This window comes from Apis laboriosa, unplaced genomic scaffold (genome assembly GCF_014066325.1).
Source record: "Apis laboriosa isolate Shangri-la unplaced genomic scaffold, ASM1406632v1 scaffold11_cov152, whole genome shotgun sequence".
NCBI classification, from domain to species: Eukaryota; Metazoa; Arthropoda; class Insecta; order Hymenoptera; family Apidae; genus Apis; species Apis laboriosa.
The window spans coordinates 2,526,881-2,545,988 of record NW_025221020.1 but is presented as its reverse complement, the minus strand read 5'-3'; the positions used below and the strand labels follow the sequence as shown (position 1 = coordinate 2,545,988).

Here is a 19,108-nt window from a genome sequence, read left to right as displayed (position 1 = left end):
ACTCATCGGGGACCACCGCTCGGTTCCTTCGAGTTTTATTCGGAAACGGCTCGATACGGGACGTGGAACGTTTACGAATGAAATCGAACGGAGAGCGATCCGGTCGCGGTTCGCCGCGTATTATGACGACGATTAAAATATTGGGCCTCGTCGTAAACGACACTGGTGCTTAGCACGGAAGAAAGTACCGATTGCCAATTGCCCCCTATAAAAGTACCTTGTCACGGAGACCCGTTATCCAGTTGTTCTCGGCCTGTACACCCGAAATATCGGCGAAATGGCGACGTTGGTAAGTCTCGTCGAATTCGAATCCACGAGTGGTCAAAGAGGCAATAACGCTGTACATCGTCGACACCAATCGATCGTTTTCCAACTAAGTTGATCAGCGAGTTGATCGTTTGCATTTCAAAGGGAATGATACGAAGATGAGCGTCAGCACTCGGGCGTAAAGGAGAAATTAAAACGGGCGTCGAGACAAAGGGACGAAAGTAGCCGTTAAATGAAACGATACGTTGCTCGGTCTAAATCTCTGACTCTCTCTCTCGAACGTGGCTCGAAACTTATCCCAAAATGCAGCGTTCGAAGTTAAATTTACTTTAAAGATAGATTCGACTAAATCGCGACCGCGAATGTAAATGAACGTTTTAACGAATGTAACGTTCGTGTTTGGAATTCCCGTTTACCGGCCGGAAAAATAAAAATCTCTGATTGTAGCACACATTCGTCCCCGTCGATGTCGGTCACGCATCGCGCGAAATAAAGCCGAGCAAACCGTTAATTTAAAATTCCTCGCCGCGCAACGATGGGGAGGGGGAAGGAATTCATCGCGTAAATCATCGTCGACGAAATTCATTCGTTGATCATTCGTTGATGAAAAATGGTGCAAGAAAACGCGCCGCTTCCCGATCGTTCCGTAGCTGACTTCGCTAATTCAACGCGCCCGAACCAAGATTCAATTTCGTAGCCGCGTATCTATCTCTTGGCCGCTGCCTTCGACCTCGCTACCTTAAACTTCCGCTTCTTCTCGGCCGTGCAAAGGGAGGGGAGGGGGGATCTCGCGACAAGAAATGGCGGAGCGGCGATAAAACGAGCCGGCGACGATTTAGTGGATATTATCTCCGGTTTTTCCGCTCGGCCGTGCTCCGCGTTTCGCACGTGCGCCATTGCAAGCCAAAATGGCCCGCGCCGACGTTGTTTTATTGTTTCGGTTACCCGAGCTAAATGTTACCCGCTACAGCGCTACGCCATCGTATCATAATGAACTCGCTTGCGGCTAAACGATTTTCGAAAATTAGCAATCATCCCTTCCCTCCAATCCGCCATGTTTGCGTCCCACGTTACGTGTACACAGATAGACGGGATTTGTAAACAAAATTTCCGATCTAGTTTTTACCATTTTTCCATTATTTTTTTCAACTTTCTCTCTGTTTCTCTCCGTCCTTAGGCGTGGCTTCTAGCGGCAGCTCTGCTATTGACAGCGGTGGCTGGCCGAAATTTAAAACCACCACCGGAAGAGGATCGGACGAAGCTGTCGGATCCCATCAGGGCTCCGCGACAAGTGGAATCCCGCGTCCCTGCGTTGCTGCGCGACGATTCCCAGATCCCGCAGATTTCCAACATCAACGCTCGCAAATATCCGCGAAAACGGCAATTGCCCGTTTCGATCGGGGCCAATTTCCAGTCGTTCGCGTTAAACGGCCAACCTCGCGCCCCGTTGCGCACAGCCACCTTCGATCCCACCACCAACACCACCACCATCGTAACTCGGATCAACGAGGTCGCGAAGCGGATCGAGCCCCGAATCTCGTCCGGATCGTCTCACGTCGTCTTCGCAACGCCTCGGAGGAGCCTCGGTTTCGAGCATTCGTTCCACCACGACCACCACGGCCATCGTCATTCCCATAGTCACGGCCATCACTCGCACCACTCGCATCGGGCCAAGCACGAGCACGAGCACGGTCACAAGCATCACGGCGAGCACGAGCACAAGCATCGCGAGGAGCACAAGCATCACCACGGCCACGAGCACAAGCACGAGCACAAACACGGGCACGAGCACAAGCATCACGGGGAACACCAGCACCACCACGGGCATCAGCATCACTCGAAGCACGAGCACCACGAGGAGCACAAGCACCACGCCGAGCATCACCACCATCACAAGCATCATCATCACAACGAGCACCACCACCACCACGAGCACCACCACGTCAACGAGCATCACCATCATCATAGCCACAAGGAGACCGAGAATCACCACCATCATCACGGCCACGATCATCAGCAGCATCACAAACACGGACACAAGGAGGAGCACAAGCACCACCACGGGCACGAGCACAAGCACGGCCACCACGAGGATCACCATCACGCTCACCAGCAGGATCACCACCATAAACACGGGCACGAGCACAAGCACCACCACCACCAGGATCACAGTCACGAGCACGGGCACGAGCACAAGCACGGCCATCACGAGGAGCATCGTCACGGGCATCACGAGGATCACAAGCACAGCCATCACGAGGACCATCACCACAAGCACGGCCACGAGCACAAGCACGGGCACAAGGAGGAGCATCGTCACGGCCATCACGAGGACCACCACCACTCCCATCACCAGGATCACAAGCATCACCACCACGAGGAGCACAAGCACGGCCACGAGCACGAACACCACCACGATCATCACGAGGGGCACCATCATCACGAGCATCACAAACACCACGCGTCTCACGAGCACAAGCACGGCCATTCCCACGAGGAGCGCCACAAGCATTTCGACGACCATAGCCACGAGCATCGTCACGAGAACGGCCACAAGCACGCGGAACACCATCTCCACTCTGGTTACGTGGAGCGACATCACAAGCAAGGATCGGGCCATTACTTCGACGCCTCGCAGAATCACGAGGAGTACGTGTTTCCGGAGAAGAGCGAGACGGTGGTGGTCGAGGATATCCTTAAAATTAAGAAGGAGGCGGAGGAAGCGGAGAGCACGACCGAGCAAGCTACGACGACGGATGATCGAGCGTGATCGTTCCAACGTAGGAACGCGGGAACGATTCCTTCCGATACTTTGATCGTTTCGCTTCCGAGCGCGTTTCCTGCAAATTGTTTCTCGTCTTAGCCTCCAGTTATATCTTTGTTGACACCTTTACGAAATACAAAGTTTACACGAGTTTATGATTGCCTTGTCCCTTCCATTAAACCTTCCTGGTGACCGGTTTCGACTAGAGAAGGAGGAAGTTCGATGGATACAACTACGCTCCGTTTCTCGTTTTCGAAACTACAATAACGTTTAAACTTCGGTCTCAGGATACTCGAGCCTTCGTCTCCAACTGGATATCTTTCCCATTCCGGGGAGGGGCGAGGGAGGGAGGAAATCACGGGGGAAATAAAGGGAAATAAATCGGTTACGAAAAGCTCGGTGTTAATGAAACGTCCGAAAATTTAACATCTGGCCGACGCAATTGGCCATTACGGTGAATTTTGTAATTGCAAAAAAAAAAAAAAGAAAAAGAAAAAAAGAAAGAAAGAAAACGGGGATATCGGCTTGAGAGACTTTGGAGGCAACGATTGTTCTCGAGGAAGAGTTTCGAACAAACTCCCGTAATCCGGCGAAACAATCCTTCTTCTTCTTCTTCGACGATTCACCGATTTTGAACGACTTACGCCGACAGTTATAATCCAGCCACCACCCAAGTTTGCAACGTCGATCGAGAATCTCGTTGGACCCCCTCCCGAGAGGATGATGGAATTAGCCGTACTCTCGAAAGCGAATTGCCTCGAAAAACGAGGAAAGGCGAGAGGGGCAATCTTCGATTAATTATCCGAGTGAAGTTGAGTTAAGAAAAAGGGGAGGGGGGAGAGTAGAAGGGAAAAAAAAATAAACGAATAAATTAAACGGAAGGACTCGTTAATGGAGAGCTCGGGGACATTTTCGAGAGAAAATCTTGTCGCGCTCTAACTTTCGTTTCCCACTCCTCGTCGACGCGATTAATCTACGTGGATAACAAATAATATTATGCTCCGTTAAACTTTCGGATCTTTCGAATACGCGTTACTACAACAAACGAAAGAGAAACGTCGCGTTCGGTCGACGGATCTTCTCGAATAGTCTCGTTTCAACCATAATATTATCAACTAATTTCCATTGATTGAAGGAAAATATTTCGGGATGTAGAACCGTTTAAATTCTTTCGAAATCGATCCATCCATCCGACGGTAACGAAAATTTAGAATGTAAAAATTTCACTGTCGAAAATAAATTAATAACAAAAGTTCGGGTCGTTTTTATCTTTCTCTCCGGTTAAAATATTCCGGTTCATGGGCGTCGTGTTGTCGTTTCAACCCAACAACTGTAGATGCGGGCAAAGGACACGATAAACGTAGCAACCGCGGAGGAAACGTTTCCACCGGAAACGGTATCGGGTTCGCCGCCGCGCAAAACGTTAATATTTCTAGGCGAGGAGTTTGATCTTGTTTTCGCGACCTCCATCCGGAGACAAAAGGGGAAACTTTGGCGAAAAATTTCGACCCCTCGAGATTACACTCTTCTCATCGATCCCTTCCCCCATCGTGTATATACATTTCGATGGATGATTTTCCCGCCTTTTTCATTTGTTGTAATTTTTTTCGATCTAATTTCGAACCACGTCGAAACGATTGATCGAGCAATCACCGGAGAATACCGGTGAAATAGGTCGGCAACGATTCAACTAGAAAAATTCAAATATCAGTGAAATTTCATTTTGGTTCGTTCGAAGCGGGCGAGGAAAAATTCATCGCCGAGCACTGTTCGATCTTTGAGAAAATTATAAGAGCACGAACGAGAGAATTTCTTTCCCCTCTTTCCCTTTCCTCTCCGAGAAGGGAAGCGTCGCGTAAGAGAGCATCGATTTTTCCAACGAAAATTCGCAAAATTGAGAGAGGGATGTCTGCCGGCGAAATGGGTTAATAAATCGTTGGCCGTGATAGATTTCCGGGAAACGGGGAGAGGGGAAAAGAAAGGGGGAAGAGAGGTGGAGGGGGTTAACCGGAAGAAAAATAAAATAAAAAAAAGAAAGAAGAGGGAAGGGAAGGGAAGGCGCCATGTTGGAAGTTAAATTGGCCGAGCAGGTTTATCAGCATGCATTGGCCGCCACCCGGAAAACGATGCTTCTCTTCCAATTCGAGGTATAGAGACGCCGCGAAAGATAAGCCGAGGAAACCCCTCCCCCCCCCCCTTAGGTTTAGATAGAAGAAATTTCGCGACGAGCAGCGTCGAGTAAATCGTGGCTCGAATGAAGACCGGCGAGGATGATTCGAGCGTCGCGTTGCGTCCGACCGATTCACCGCGTCGAATCTCCACACAGAATTTTTATTCCTTCCCCTCCCACGCTGATCGCGCCATTTCTCCGCCGTTTCTCCCGGCTCGATCGAGTTTCGATATTAAATATCGAAATCGAACGGAATCGCACGCGTCAAAGTCGCATCCTCGTCGTCCTATCAATATCTCCTCCAACGAGCCTCGTTAAAGGTGTGATCGACGCGATCTTCGTTGACCAATCCGTTTAATAGCCAGTTAATAGCGAAACTGTCACGCGCCACGAAACGACGAAAAATCGAGGGTGGAGCGCGCTTTTACCTTTTAAGGGGAAAAGGAAACGTTTCGAAATTCGTCTCTTCGTCTCTTCGTTTCGTGAAAAACAAAAAAAAGAAAAAAAAAAAAAGAAGCGAGTTAATCTAAATCGAGCCCGTTACAAATCGTTTTCCCGTTTCGAAGTTTCGAACCGTTTCGTTAAAGGAGACGCGCTACGTCGATAATTCAACGGACTTCTCCGATTGGACTAAGAGTCTGCCTGTTAAACGGGGCGTGCTTCTTTCCATAGATCCGGTGTTTTGGAACGGAAAACCGGCGGTGTAAGAGACTGTAGTAGACTGTGAAGGAAGGAAGGAAGGAAGGAAGAGAAATGAGGGAGAACGAGGGACTAACGAACCGAGAGGAGCGTCTGTAAGTGGCATTCCAAGCGCGAATTGTTCGACGATTGTTAATCGCGGCTCAGTTTGTCGATCATCGTGGAATACGTTTCGCGTTATATCCTCGAATATAATATTTCGAAAAGTAAATATTCTCGCGATTCGTTTCTCTTTGGAACAGGAACGGATTGCGAGATTCGTTTGTCCCCGAAGTAATTAAAACCCTTTTTTTATTATTATGGGAAAAAACTGTGGCAAGTAAAATTACATCCGTTGGAGGCGTTCACTCCTTGCCGGCTATCTTCGTCGTGGGGAAGAATGACGGTAACCGGACGTTGGGCGAAATCACGGGGGGAGGAAATGCGAAAGGGAGAGGAGACGCGTGGAATTGGAAAAAGGGAAGAGAGAAGAAAAAACTAGTAGAAATACGGAGTGAGAGAGAGAGAGAGAGAGAGAGAGGAGACAGGGATGACCGGTGATACCGTCCAATCTAATTTCAAAGGGTTACGTTCGACGGGATGGCGTACACCACGGCGGAGAATTTTCACCGAACGGAAACAGGATGGAGGAAAAGAGGGAGGAAGAGAGGGACAGTTGGAAAAAGCGAGAGAAATCTATGCCACGAATAGGAACTTACCGGAAGTTCCTCTTTATTCCCTTCCATCCCTTCCTCTCTCCTTCTCTCTCTCTCTCTCTCTCTTGACTTCCCTATCCGTCTAAGCGCTGCGTTTCCGCGAGAGTAAATTCATTTTCAGTTAGGAAAAAGGGGAAAAAAGTGTCTGTCGGCCGGTGATTTGAATTTAAGAGTTCCCTCGTGAAATCGTATTACACGATGCAACCGTAAGGCCTCCCACTCGAGGAAATCGGAAGTAAGCGCCGCTGCACGCGAGGGAAAAAGGGGATGAAAGGGGGCTCGATATACAGGGTATCGTAGCCGCGATAGAAGAATCGAGAATGAGAAGAAACGACGAATCGTTTCGCGGAAAAAAATATATAGACAGAAGAGACGGAAGATATCTGTATTTAGCGGCGAAACGAAGGAACAATGAGCCTCGCGATTCTCTGATCGAATGACGCGAATGCGAAAAGGGGTTCGCGTCCAACGATCGAGCGGTGCTCCTCCTTGGCCGATCTTGGAGTGCGGAGAGAGGCGGAAGTTGCAAAATTAATTTGAGGCAAAAGTTTGGTAGAAAGTGAAGGAAAGCCCGAAGAAAGTTGAGCCGAAGAGGGATGATAGCGAGAAGAGGGAGTCCCGATAGTTGCATAAGAAGAGTGCAAACCAGCCGCTGATGGTCAAGTTTCAAGCGCTTCCTTTTTCCTTCCTCCCTCCCTTCTTTTTCTTCCCTCTCGCGAGTTGATAAGCGATTCACTCGGTAAATACTTTAATTGCATCGAGCACGACGTAAACGACACCGTCGGGTAATATAATATATCGCGGTTTAACGCACGATTAACTCTCCTTCCATCGACATTTGCAATTTTTCCTTATCGATCTTCGTTCTTCCCTTCTTTTCGCTTCGAGAGAACGTTTCTCGAAAACGTTTCAACCAATTTTCCAACCAAGCTTGGAACCGATGTCGGGAGAGTGGTGATCATGAAATCATAACAAATTATAACCTCTCGTTCTGTTGGCAATTTTTTAAATCCTTCCGGATTTCATCCGAAAATTTTTCGCCATTCTTCGAACCGTTGTTCTTGATACGGCACGGTGGCCGATAAATCACGTCGATCTGCATGCATTTGCAAATACCGTGCGCAAGCTACGCTCTTTTTTATCGCTGCTTTATTGAACTAACGACCGGCGCGACCATTAAAGAGAGAGGGGGGACCACGAAGACGCCATTCGCCAGTTTGTCGTTGACCCACCGGCAGCAGCGGGCCACTTATAATAATGAAGTCGATGAAAAAAACCGCAGAACGAGAAGCTCTTCGCCACTTTTAATAGCCGTGCCGATTATAATATATTCCGTGTATTTTAAATTCCACGTTTAAAAAGTCTGCCGGTTGTACGCGGGCAGGCCACGAGAAGGAGGAAAAAAGAAAAAGAAAACGAAAGAAAAAGAAAAGAAGGGGAAAAACAGGGGCAAGCGGGTTAAAGTCGGGCAACTGGTTCCCGATGAATGGGGAAACAAAAACCGAAATGCGGCCGCAATATTTAACAATTAAGAACCCTTTTATCGTGCCACGAGAACTCTTATTCAATCCTTGAACATTCGGCGAAGAACGGGCGGCGTAAAAAGAGGCCGGGCGGCCGGCCGCGCTATAAAAGGCAAGAAACGTGGATGGAAAGAGAAAGGTGGACTTTCTTCCGGGATCAGGCTGTTTGATGAAAAAACACCGCCCAACGATCTCTCTCGAACCACGGTTTACGGCGAATCTTTTCTTTTTTTTTTTTTTTTTTTTTTGCCCAACCAACGAATCGTCCCCTCGGTGTCGTAATCGTAAACAAATTATCGTCGGTATCTGGATGGTTGAACTATCGCTAAAGGGAATAAACGAATAAAACTTGGCGGTAATTACGAATCCCATTAATGATACTCGCGTGTTGCCTTCCCCTTTCTCCTTCTCTCGAACAAATCTCGCCGTTTTCTTTCTTTTTTTTTTAGCGCAGCAATATCCGAGAATCAATCCTGAGAATCATCATCCCTTCGCGTAGGATTGTTCAGGAACAATCTTGGCAGACGCATTTATCGACAACCGATTTCGCTCCCTTCTGTCATGCGTGCGCGTGTATACACACATACATATACGTTCCATCTCTTTCCCTCGCGTTCCAGTTTGCTACCTCGTCTCTCCGCCTCCCCGACCCTCGACCGACCACCACCGGTCCCTTTTGAGGGACTAAAGGGTCCGTTCGCAAGCGTGGCCGACCGCTTCAAGGAAAATACCAAGGATCCTGCCCGCTGTTTCAAGGTTTGCATAGCTTTCACGAGCCTCGTGCCAGAGCTATTCCCGCGCCCTGTACATAAGGTTACGTGTATAGAAGCTTAGACAGGTACTTGAGGAACGGGCTGCGTGCCTTGGGGTAATTTCTCACAGGTGCGGCGCGTCGACCCTGCCAGAGACGCAATCTGCCACCTGCAACGACACACGCGTATATATATATATATATATATATGTGTGTGTGTGCACGTGCGGTCGCGTGCTTCCACAACCGCCACGCCTCCTGTCTTCTCGTTTCGCGATCCAAAACCCGGATAAATGACCCCCTATCGCGGTCCCTTTTACGATCTCCTCTCTCCAAACTGACATCCCGTTCACCGAGATATAATAGAAAGACGTCTCTGTTTGACGGCTAGATTTGCCTCGTCTCGCGTAACAACGCAGTATACGTGTTATCGATACACGTCACGTTGGCAAAATAAAGAATTATCGCCGTTTATAATAATAATTAAACGAAAGGAATCCGTAGGGAACGAAGAAGGAATCTATCGATCGATTATGAAAAATCGTTCGAGACGAGAATTTTCAATTACGATAGACCGGCCGAACGAGGCGAGTCCCTCTTCCTCCTCCTCATCGCCCCCCCTCCCTCCCTCGAAGGGGAATCCGCCAAATATTCTCCATCTGCCACCGATAGGTCAATAAAATCGATATTGGAGCGACGTAGCTAATGGTAGGTATCGCGTAACGTTGCTGATATCGTTATTACGCCGAGATCGCCACTCTGGGCGTGGACGAGGGCAGTTTGAACGATGCGGCTTCGCGCTAGTCGACCGGCCCCGCCGAAAACACGCCTCCCCTCGTAACGATTTTCCGCCCGGCTTTTCGCCTCGCTACCTCGCCGTTTCGAATATTGTTATTCGCTGTCGCTCGGCTGCCGTTTCGAAGCGCGACCGTTTCGAATAATCGGAAAGGGAGGGAAAAGTAAGAATTTCGGATTCGATCGAGAGGAGGGCAGAAGCGAGCCAAAAGGGAAGAGGAATAATTTTCAATTTATTCGACCGAGAGATTAGAGCGCAGCGTCACGCGAACCATCGTTTCCTCAAAACTGTAAACGATCGTCGTCCCTACCCGTTAATTTCCGCCGGATAAAATTGCATGCCTAAGCGATTTTGCCCGCCCACAGTTCCTTTTTTTTTTTTTTATCGCGTTAACGTGGCTCGATGTTGTTCGTTATCGCGCTGCCATTTCGCCGTTTGCCCTTCCCCGTGGACGCGATCTCAAGGGTGGAAACGCCGTTCTGGGAAACGTCTAAATCTCGCCACGATCCGGAACCCTCCGAGGCGAAGGGCGTGTCAGTCACGCGACTGACCGATGTGCTCGTCGTTACCACCGGATAAATTAACCCTCATCCCCCGTCTCCACCCTCTAATTTTCATATCGAAATTGCGCGCGTTCGAAAATATCCCGATCCGCCTTTCAATGGAATATCGGGATAGATGGTATTTTCTTCGCCCTCGAAATTAGTTTTACAAGGGTAAAACTAATAAACTTTCGAGAGGTAAGAAGAGGTGAAATTACCGATAAAAGTTTTTTAAAAGTTTACCTAATTTTGAAACGTCGTCAGAAACGGGGGCGACGTTTATTCCCCGTTTCGAAAATTGGGGCCAGGACCTATTTCTTTTTTTTTAATCCGTATACGCGCAGGGTTGAACGAGAGTTTGAAAATAAAAGGAGGAAAAAAAAAAAAAATAACTGCTTGCTGTGTCGCGCGGCAGGATCGAATTTACGATCCAATCAGTTTACCGAAAAATCAATTTCGCGGGAAATACGTGTCGATACATTCAACGATTTGCCTCGATTTGGCAAATTCTAATTACGGCGTACACGTACACGCGCGCGTACGCTTTCACAAAGCGGGATAATATGTTCGCAGGGAACAAAATCGTTCATGAGAACACTCTATGAATTCGCGAATACTCGGTTGGCTTTGTTCATCTTTCGCACGCTATTTCTCCTGATAATTGAGTGTTGTTTAGCACGCCGCACAATGGAGCATCGTTTGTGTTGAATTCGCCCCCTCGTATTAAAGGCAAGGGTTTTCCGCGGAAAAATATCGATTCGAATTCCCTCCTCCCCCTCCCCTTCGCCGAAATTTCATTCAACAAATCTCATCAAAGTAACTATCTCCGAACTTTGAACGAACTTGAGTCTTAGCGCTAGGATCTCGAACGGTTGCAAATGTTTCTAGGAACACGATTTCATCGGGCTAATGCAATTAGCCGTTTAGAAGAGCGATACTCGCGTATTTTGCGAGCGTTTCCGCTCGAAACGACTTGTATTTCACGGGAATATATTAGCATTTTGCTCGAGCAAAATCGTTATTCGCGCGAATCTTTTTTTGTTTTTCACGATTTTTCTCGATAATCAAAAATTCCGAGCAAAATTAAACTAGATAAAAGAATCGTATAAAAGAAGTCGTAGCTTGCTAAACATGTTCCTTTTCTTTTTTAATTTCTCTTACATTGTTAACTATAAGGATGTTTGTATAATATATAGTCGAGACAAAAAATATCCATTTATTTATCGAGTTACGTTAAATTTAACGGAAGCCCGACTTCGTTTAATCGTTTACAAAATTGAATAATTCGTCCGAACCCTACGTTTTCTTCCCATCAACATTAACATTTATTTCGACCTCCACGACTCTTCAAATACGTCACGAATACGTTAACATCCTGTTACACGAAGAAAGGTTGAAAGGGTACAAGTTTGCAATACTAGTCGCGCGATTACCCCATCGTTTATGCTTTCACGAGACGTCTCGTACCCATTCGTGCTATCGCGAATTTCAAACGCGTGCCGTTTAATACTTGTCGCGTCACGTAATCGAGCGATTATCGCCCATTGGATACTCACTTTATATACATCTTACTTCCCGCGTGGCGCGAATTCGCGCCGAATCGATCGTTGAAAGATCGCGAGGGAAAAAAGAAGCGACGATTCTCCTCGTAAATCCGAGACACCATCGTGGAAACGAGCGTGCGCCGTTTCTCCTCGTTAACGACGCGATAATAATTATTCCACCGGTCCTATCGGTAATTACTCCTACCGGTGGAGGAAAAAAAAAAAAAAAATCATCTGCCCTCCAAATTTCTCAACCCTTCCAAAAACGACATATTCATTTTTTTAATGATTTTCGATAAATTCGTTGGACCAGACCCGAAATAACGATCGAACCCACCTCCTCCACCAATCCATTTGAAATTCATTCTCCCCCCCAGGGACGATGGTGTTTCGCGTCTGGTCGAATCGACCTCGTGACATTGACGGGATTAATTATGAATTTCCGAAAGAAGCTTCCGGCTGAAACCGATTCGAAACGAACGTGATGTATACAGAGGGGGAGGGGACGTTTGATCGCGGTGCATTCGGGTGCAATTCGGACCCCCCTTTCGATCGAAACTCGGTAATATTGCCGATTAAACGTCGTTGCGGAAGTGGATCGAGTTTTCGGGGGTTCCATCCGGAGGGGATGGAAAGCTAGGGATAATTTCAATCCGATTTATGATAGGTACGATATCTTTTCGATAAATTTACATTAGAGGAGACGAGACGAGAGGGGGGTGAGGAGTTCGGTAATTAGACAGGAGGACAGGCGAAAGAAGAAAGATAAGACGTGGAGGACATGTACGTGATAGCATAGAGTGGAATTAATCCACTCTAAGAGGGAAATCAGGACTAACCGGGGATAGACGAGCTAAGGAACGCGCCCCTTCGAGTAAGATTGAGGATTCGTTCTAGGCGTACGCCATAAATGCGTTCGCTTCGCCACTTCTCCCCCTATTAGAAGATCGTTAGAAACACACTACACCGGGAGAGTCGAAGAGTTACAGCGGACGATTATTCGCGATAAATAAATTATCCTCTCGTCTCATCTTCTTTCCTTTCGATCGAAACTCGAGACCCGACGGGGGGAGGGGGGACGAGAGAAAATTAGATACAACGTAGATGGGACGAAATAAAATTATTGGCCGGTCTCTAGACTTTTATATTGGATATAGTTGATCGATATGAGCCGGCCAAAGGGAGACGAGAGGATCCCATCCCCTTAATGAATATCCCTCCGAAAAAAAGGATCGTGTATAAGCATCGACGATCCGCGAAGCCGATCGCAAAAAAGAAAAAAAAGAAGAAGAAAGAAAAGAAAGAAACGAATTTTTATGACGTCGTGAAACAACGCCTCGACGCCTACTCGAGACGAAATACTCGAATGGACGAAACGTAGAGACGAGGCATGCACGTACGTACGTAGGCGCGAGCGGAAAGAGATTCGAAAAAGTTGGCGGATCGCGCGTTCCACGACGCGACGAGGAATACAAAGGGGTCGAAGGGGTTCCGGGAGAGGAGGGAAGGCGGATAGATATAGGCGAGCGGGTCCTGAATGGAAGAGAGAGGAAGATCGCGGAGAGGAGCGGGAGCGCCTGCGCCCTCGGCTATACCGAGTTTCTGCGTACGTTTCCATCAGTCGGGTGTTCAACTCCGGACCGCGAACAACCAGCGATCGGGGGGGGCCCGCGTCGCTTCGTCCGCCGCGCAACACCCTTTCGACCACCGTCGTTTCGAGAGGATCGGGGAAACGCGCACGGTAAATAAAAAGGTTGCACGGTGAAAGTTTCCACCCGCCACTTCTCCCCCTCGCGCTCTTCCACGTTTCCTCCTCTCTCTTCCCTCTACTAATTTTTCCACGGTGTCGATTCGCTAACTTGGGCAAAATTCGAAAGCGATTGAAACTCGGTTCGCTTCGAATCGAGATTCGAGAGATTTGGAATGAAATATCGGAAAGGGCGAGGATCGAGGGGGCCGTCGCTCGTCAAAGGGGGAAAGGATCGAAGGGCGTTGATCGATCACCCGTTAAAGATAAATATCCGTGTACCCCGTTGATAATCGGTCGGCGGAGCTAGCACGAGGATGGCACGCCGATAATTATGAACAGGGTAGCAACTCGTTAGTCGCGGGTGGACGTTAACGGTGGGGGCCTCGTCGCCCGCTTCGACCGCGTTCAATTGTTAATCGGTTTTATGCGCCGTCACACAGTCGAAACGAAAGAATTACGCGATTGCCACGCTGCAATCCGAACCTCCGAACCGATTAGATTCCCATCCCTCCACTCGATAATCCATCGAAAGGGAGACAGGGAGAGCGAAATTGGCGAAATTCGGCCAAACGATTTTTTAAAATACGTTTCCCGATCCTCGTCACGTTCCCGTTCCCCCTCGTCTCGCTCCAAGTAGATCGCAGCGATGCGTGGTTGGAGAGGAAGGATCGTGGACGAAACGATCCGGTGGAGAAGCGGAGAAGCTCGTGGGTGAGAGACGATCGGAGACCGGAGGGGGGAAAGGCGTACCGATTGGACGATAATCCATCGTTCGGTAGCGCGGTCGAATCGGGAGGAGTGTCGTCCCTCCGTAATTAATCGCGAGACTCACGCCGAATTAATTTGGACGGATTTACGATCCCGCGTAAGCTGGTGGAGATAGCGAGCTGGTGGATCATGAAGCATCACCTGTGCGCGCGGATGACCGCGGCGTGGCGGTGGCAAACGAAGAACGCAGCGAGGGACCCCGTTTCGACGCGACGACGCTGAAGATCGGTTCGCGCCATTTCTCTCCATCCACAGTTTTCCTCCTCCTCCAAATTAATCCTCTCGGCGTGCGACGAGTTGCGGTGACCCCGCCGCGGCGTTCGACGACGCCCACCGACGAGAAAATAAAATAAAATAACGGGAAGAAGAGGGACATCCCGTCGTCCCGTGGAGGGCGAGTAATTGCTCGATTGTAATTGGTGGACGGTTAATGTCGTTCCCTAGTTGCTCCCAAACACTCGTTCGCGAATTCCAAGTTTCGAGGAGACACGGGATAGTCCGGATCCGGGATGGGGATCGGCGAGTTAATCCTGGGTAATTGTTGGGAAGAGAGGAAAACTGGTGGTTGAGCGTCGGAGGAAGAGGATTCGACGAGGAGAAACTTTTGAAAAAGCGCATCCCACGGCGGCCTTGTCCCACCACGAGCGAATTAAAAGCAGTCTGCGCGCGGTCTGCGGGGACCGAGTACAAAGACGAAAGGAAAGAAAACGGAAGAGAGAGAGAGAGAGAGAGGAGGAGGAGCAAAGAGGAGGAAAGAAACGAAGGTGGAAAAGGAGGGGCAGATAAACGATCCGTGCAACTTTCTTTCTCGCCAAAGTGTCCGAGCAAAGTCGATTTAAAATGGTGTACGAAAAAGATTAAAGGAGGAAAAGTGCGACGATTTGCGAGTGACGACAGCCAAAAAAAAAAAAAAAAAAGAAAAGAAAATGGATAAACGTACCGAGTATCCCGCGATTAAACAAAAATCGAAGAGGAAAAAGGATTTATGATCCACGACGCATAGGTGAAACGGTGAAACGTAGAATAACAATAATAATAATAATAATAAATCGAGTTTAACGAAATTAAACTGGTGCGGCTAGATAATTGGTGAAGGTTTGGGTCCCGAGGGGAGGGGGGGAAATCGGAAATTTGAAAAAGCCGTGGACGTTCGGTCCGACGGAAGCGAAACAGGAGTGTTGGCTCGCAGGATGAATCGCCGCCGAGGCGATTGATTGGAACGTGGTGGACGTTCTGTGCGCGAGAAACGAGAGAAGAGCAGAGAGAGAGAGAGAGAGAGAGTGGAGGGGAAATGGTGGAAACGGCGGTGTTAGGAGGAATATGGTGCGGGTGAGCCGGTGAGCCGACGGTGATGGCATGAGGACATTAGTAAGGAAGAGGTGCGGGTCTAGCGAGGAGGAGGATGAGGATGGTGGTGGGCGTGATGGTCCTCGGTCAGCTACTGACGAGGATTTTGCTCGCTGCCCATGCGGGAGATCGGCTCGCGGCCGCTCGCAGAATACTCAGGGACGTGCCTTTGATAGACGGGTGAGTGAAACGATATTACTTTCGATATTACCGTCGAAACCATCGATTCGTGTAGCGAGAGAGAGAGAGAGAGAGAGAGAGAGACGAATCGTTAGGGCGTAATTCGATGTCGCGGTGGAACGAGAGCCAAGTGGAATTTAAAACGAGACGTGCACGTAGAGATCCCGTGTAGAAAATCGGAAGGAAACCGGTCCTCTCGTAGCTCGCGCGGTGCTTCAATTTTTGGCCTCGTAAAATTGTTGAAATTTTAATGAATAACTGAAAACTCTGGTGTAATCGTTAACTGGAGGGTCGTTGAGGCGCACGAGAATCGCGAGGCACGGATTTATAGCCGGCGGAGAACAATGTCGTCGTAACGACGCGCATGGATGACATTCCATAGCCGGAGCGTGCCTCTAATTACACCGGAATTAAGCTCGAAAGGAATGTCGTCCGATCGTCGCGATCGAATCCATTGGGAGGAACGCTTTGCTCTACGAAAGCGCAAACTTTCCTCGCGCCTCCGTGAATCGATTCGTGTTTTTCCAATCTTTCCGCCACACATTATTTCCCGCTGTCTTCTTCTTATTCTTCTTGTTTCTTTTCTCTTTCGTTTCTTTTTTTTTTCTGTCTCTCTCTCTCTCTCTCTCCGAATTGACGAACCCCTGAGAACCGTGAAATTGGAAAATATTGCGGGCAAACAGAGTGGCCCTCCAGCGGGTAAACAAAGAAACAAATTGTTTCCCGTCGATGCGACGATGCAAAGTTCGTTACCGTAAAAATTTCAGAAACAAACAAACAAACAAAAGGGGGGAAAGTCCCGCAGCGTCGCAAACCCGACAAAAGAAACGAGACGCGCCCCAGCTTCCCGATACAATCGAGCGCGAGCGCGAAAAACTGAGGTGCTGGAATTCCGCGCAGCAAATGCGGGACACCGCAACGAGGAAATTTCGCGGACGAAGAATAGGAAGAGGGCGGGAGGGGGGGGAAACTAATAAAAGCCAGGAATATGAAAAAAACGGTATCCACCGGTCCAAGTCGGTCCGTCGCAGCTTGAAATCGTTCCTTTCTTCTTCTTCGACGCGGGAAAGAGAGAATGGAGAGAAGACTGGAATGGAAGGAAACTGGAAGGAGTGGAGCGTTTTCTTCCCGAGAGATAATGAGAAAGTTTCGCGAAGGAGAGGGGAGAAGAGGGAGGAAAAGGAGAAGTTAATGAAGAAGGAGGCGGAGGGAAGAAAGGAAAAGAAGGAGGCGAAGAGGCAAGAGGTGGAAGGCGTGAAAGAACTAGGAGCAGGATAGAATTTATCCGGAGAATTTGGTCTTTTCTCTTTCTCGAGTTCTACTTCCAAGTAGATACGAATTTCCGATTCTTCGTGGCGGCTTCCACCTATGGGTCTAATCGCTAGATAGAGAGATAGAGAGAGAGAGAGAGAGGAACCCGTTGTATTTGCGTATGTCGTTGGCACGCGACGGTATCGATGTCTCTCTCGAATCGAAAAACAACAACGGGTCGGTTGCGCTCGTTCTCTCGAGCCGATCGATCTCGTGCGAGTCGAATGCTCGTTCGAGACGAGCAATTACAACGCTCGATAAAAATTCCTCGGACGACTCGCTTTGCATTTAAATAGTAGAAGAAGAGGAGGAGGAGGAGAAGGAGGAGGAGGAAGAAGAAAAAGAAGGATGCGTCCCTTTCGAAGCCACGTCGACTTCCTACACGTATCGCGTAGCTCGAGTCTCGTCGAGGAAAAATAAGCCGGGGAGATGGCGATAAAGACGAGAACGATCCTTTTGTCGGTGCAAATTACGAACGAGCCCTGTCCATCGTGGAGAGCAAGGCGAGCCTTTCACCCCCTGGATCGCGATAGAAATTCGAGGAATCCTTGGAGGGTATCTGTGAAAGGGTAACAGGGAGAAGTGGAGCACGAGCGATTTCGAGCGATTGTCCACGACCCGAAGACGATTCGTTACCGATAACGAGTGAAAGCCTCGTCCAGCCTATTGTGCCCTGTATAATAGTTTGCATTTTTCCTCGGCAACGGGCACAGAAACGGAGAGAGAAAGAAAAAGAGAGAGAGTCGAGAAGAAGGGGTTGCACGACGTAACAATCGCGCGACGCCGCGTTGTTCGTAAAAATGGATGGAACCGTTGGAATTTTCGCGACTGGCCAATTCGTGCATTCGTGGCCGATGCTTCTTGTTCATACGCGAGGAATGTACGCGAGAACAAAGAGCCTGTCCCGCTCGTGTTTCGCTTCATTAAAAAAGGGGGGAAAAAAAAAGGGTGAAAAAAAAATTTGGGAACCGTGACGGCTCATCTCTATGTTTCCGTCTCGTTGTTCGATGAGAAAGAAAGAAAGAGAGAGAGAGAGAGAGAGAGAAAATCCTCTTTTCATCAGCGCGTTATTATTACCACGTTTCCGCGTCAGGTATTCAATTAAAAGGGGGAACAGAAAGCAGCGTGTTCGAATCGGGAGGGAGGAAGGAATCAAGGAAGGGGCGTAAAAAATTCACAGGCGTTGCTTTTCCCGCGGAACGTTGAACGACATTCGACCCGCAATTATTCTTGTTTGCCTCCATACCCATTAAACCGTGAATCGACAACGTTTAACGCGAGCGCAAGTTTTTTTCGTCGAAAAAAACCCGCGTCGAAAATATTCCCGCCAAGCTGAAGCTGATAACACCGGTTGGACACCGGCCTGTAATTGCCCCGTTCAACGACTCCGTTGTGCAGCGTTCATCGCCGTGCGGAAATATTTAATTACCCGGACCGGTTCCACGCCGCTGGACCGCAAAAGTTGGCCCGACCTCGCCTCCCGCTTTGGGGAACCAAGGGGTGCAAATCAGTTACTTCCGTCCATTCCTCTTCCCCAACCCTTTTCCTTCCTATTTTTGGAGGGGGGAGGGAAAAATATTCGCGCGATCGAAGAAGAAAAAACGATCAACGAAGGACCGCGTTTTCCGCGAAAATTGGGATAATTTCAAATAATTTCAACTTTTCCGTCTCCCTCGCGATCGATCCAAGTTTATAATCCCCGTGAAACTTTAACACATCCGGATTCTAATAAACGATTCGGAGTTGAAGGCGATTCCGCGAAGCAACAAGTCTTCCGCCTTGTCGAGTCGAGCGAAGCGAGTTCGACCTGTTTCGTCGTTTTGGTTGGAAATCGCGCGCGTTTTAGGAGGAACACGGGGGAGAAAGAGGACACGAGATAACGCGATCTGAACCGAGTTGTTATTCCTTCCTGATATCGAGCGAGCTTAACGCGTCCACGTATCCGCTCAACGGCGCATAAATATCATAAGCGCAAGTAGCATAGGAGCAAGTAGCGTCCAC

General features: G+C 48.7%; 2 protein-coding genes across 2 annotated transcripts in view; both read left to right on the top strand.

Annotated features, from left to right (window-relative positions):
- The first annotated feature begins 277 nt into the window (after positions 1-277).
- LOC122718930 (histidine-rich glycoprotein-like) lies at positions 278-3,037 on the top strand. The gene is made up of 2 exons (XM_043944346.1): positions 278-289; positions 1,445-3,037. The coding sequence occupies exons 1-2, from the start codon at positions 278-280 to the stop codon at positions 3,035-3,037; spliced, it is 1,605 nt and encodes a 534-aa protein (XP_043800281.1).
- A 12,640-nt stretch (positions 3,038-15,677) lies between these two features.
- The window catches only part of LOC122718922 (dipeptidase 1), a 52,132-nt gene continuing 48,701 nt past the window's right edge, over positions 15,678-19,108 (top strand). The window contains exon 1 of the mRNA XM_043944335.1: positions 15,678-15,796. Within this exon, the coding sequence (XP_043800270.1) occupies positions 15,678-15,796 (119 nt within the window). The remainder of the gene's footprint in view (positions 15,797-19,108) is intronic.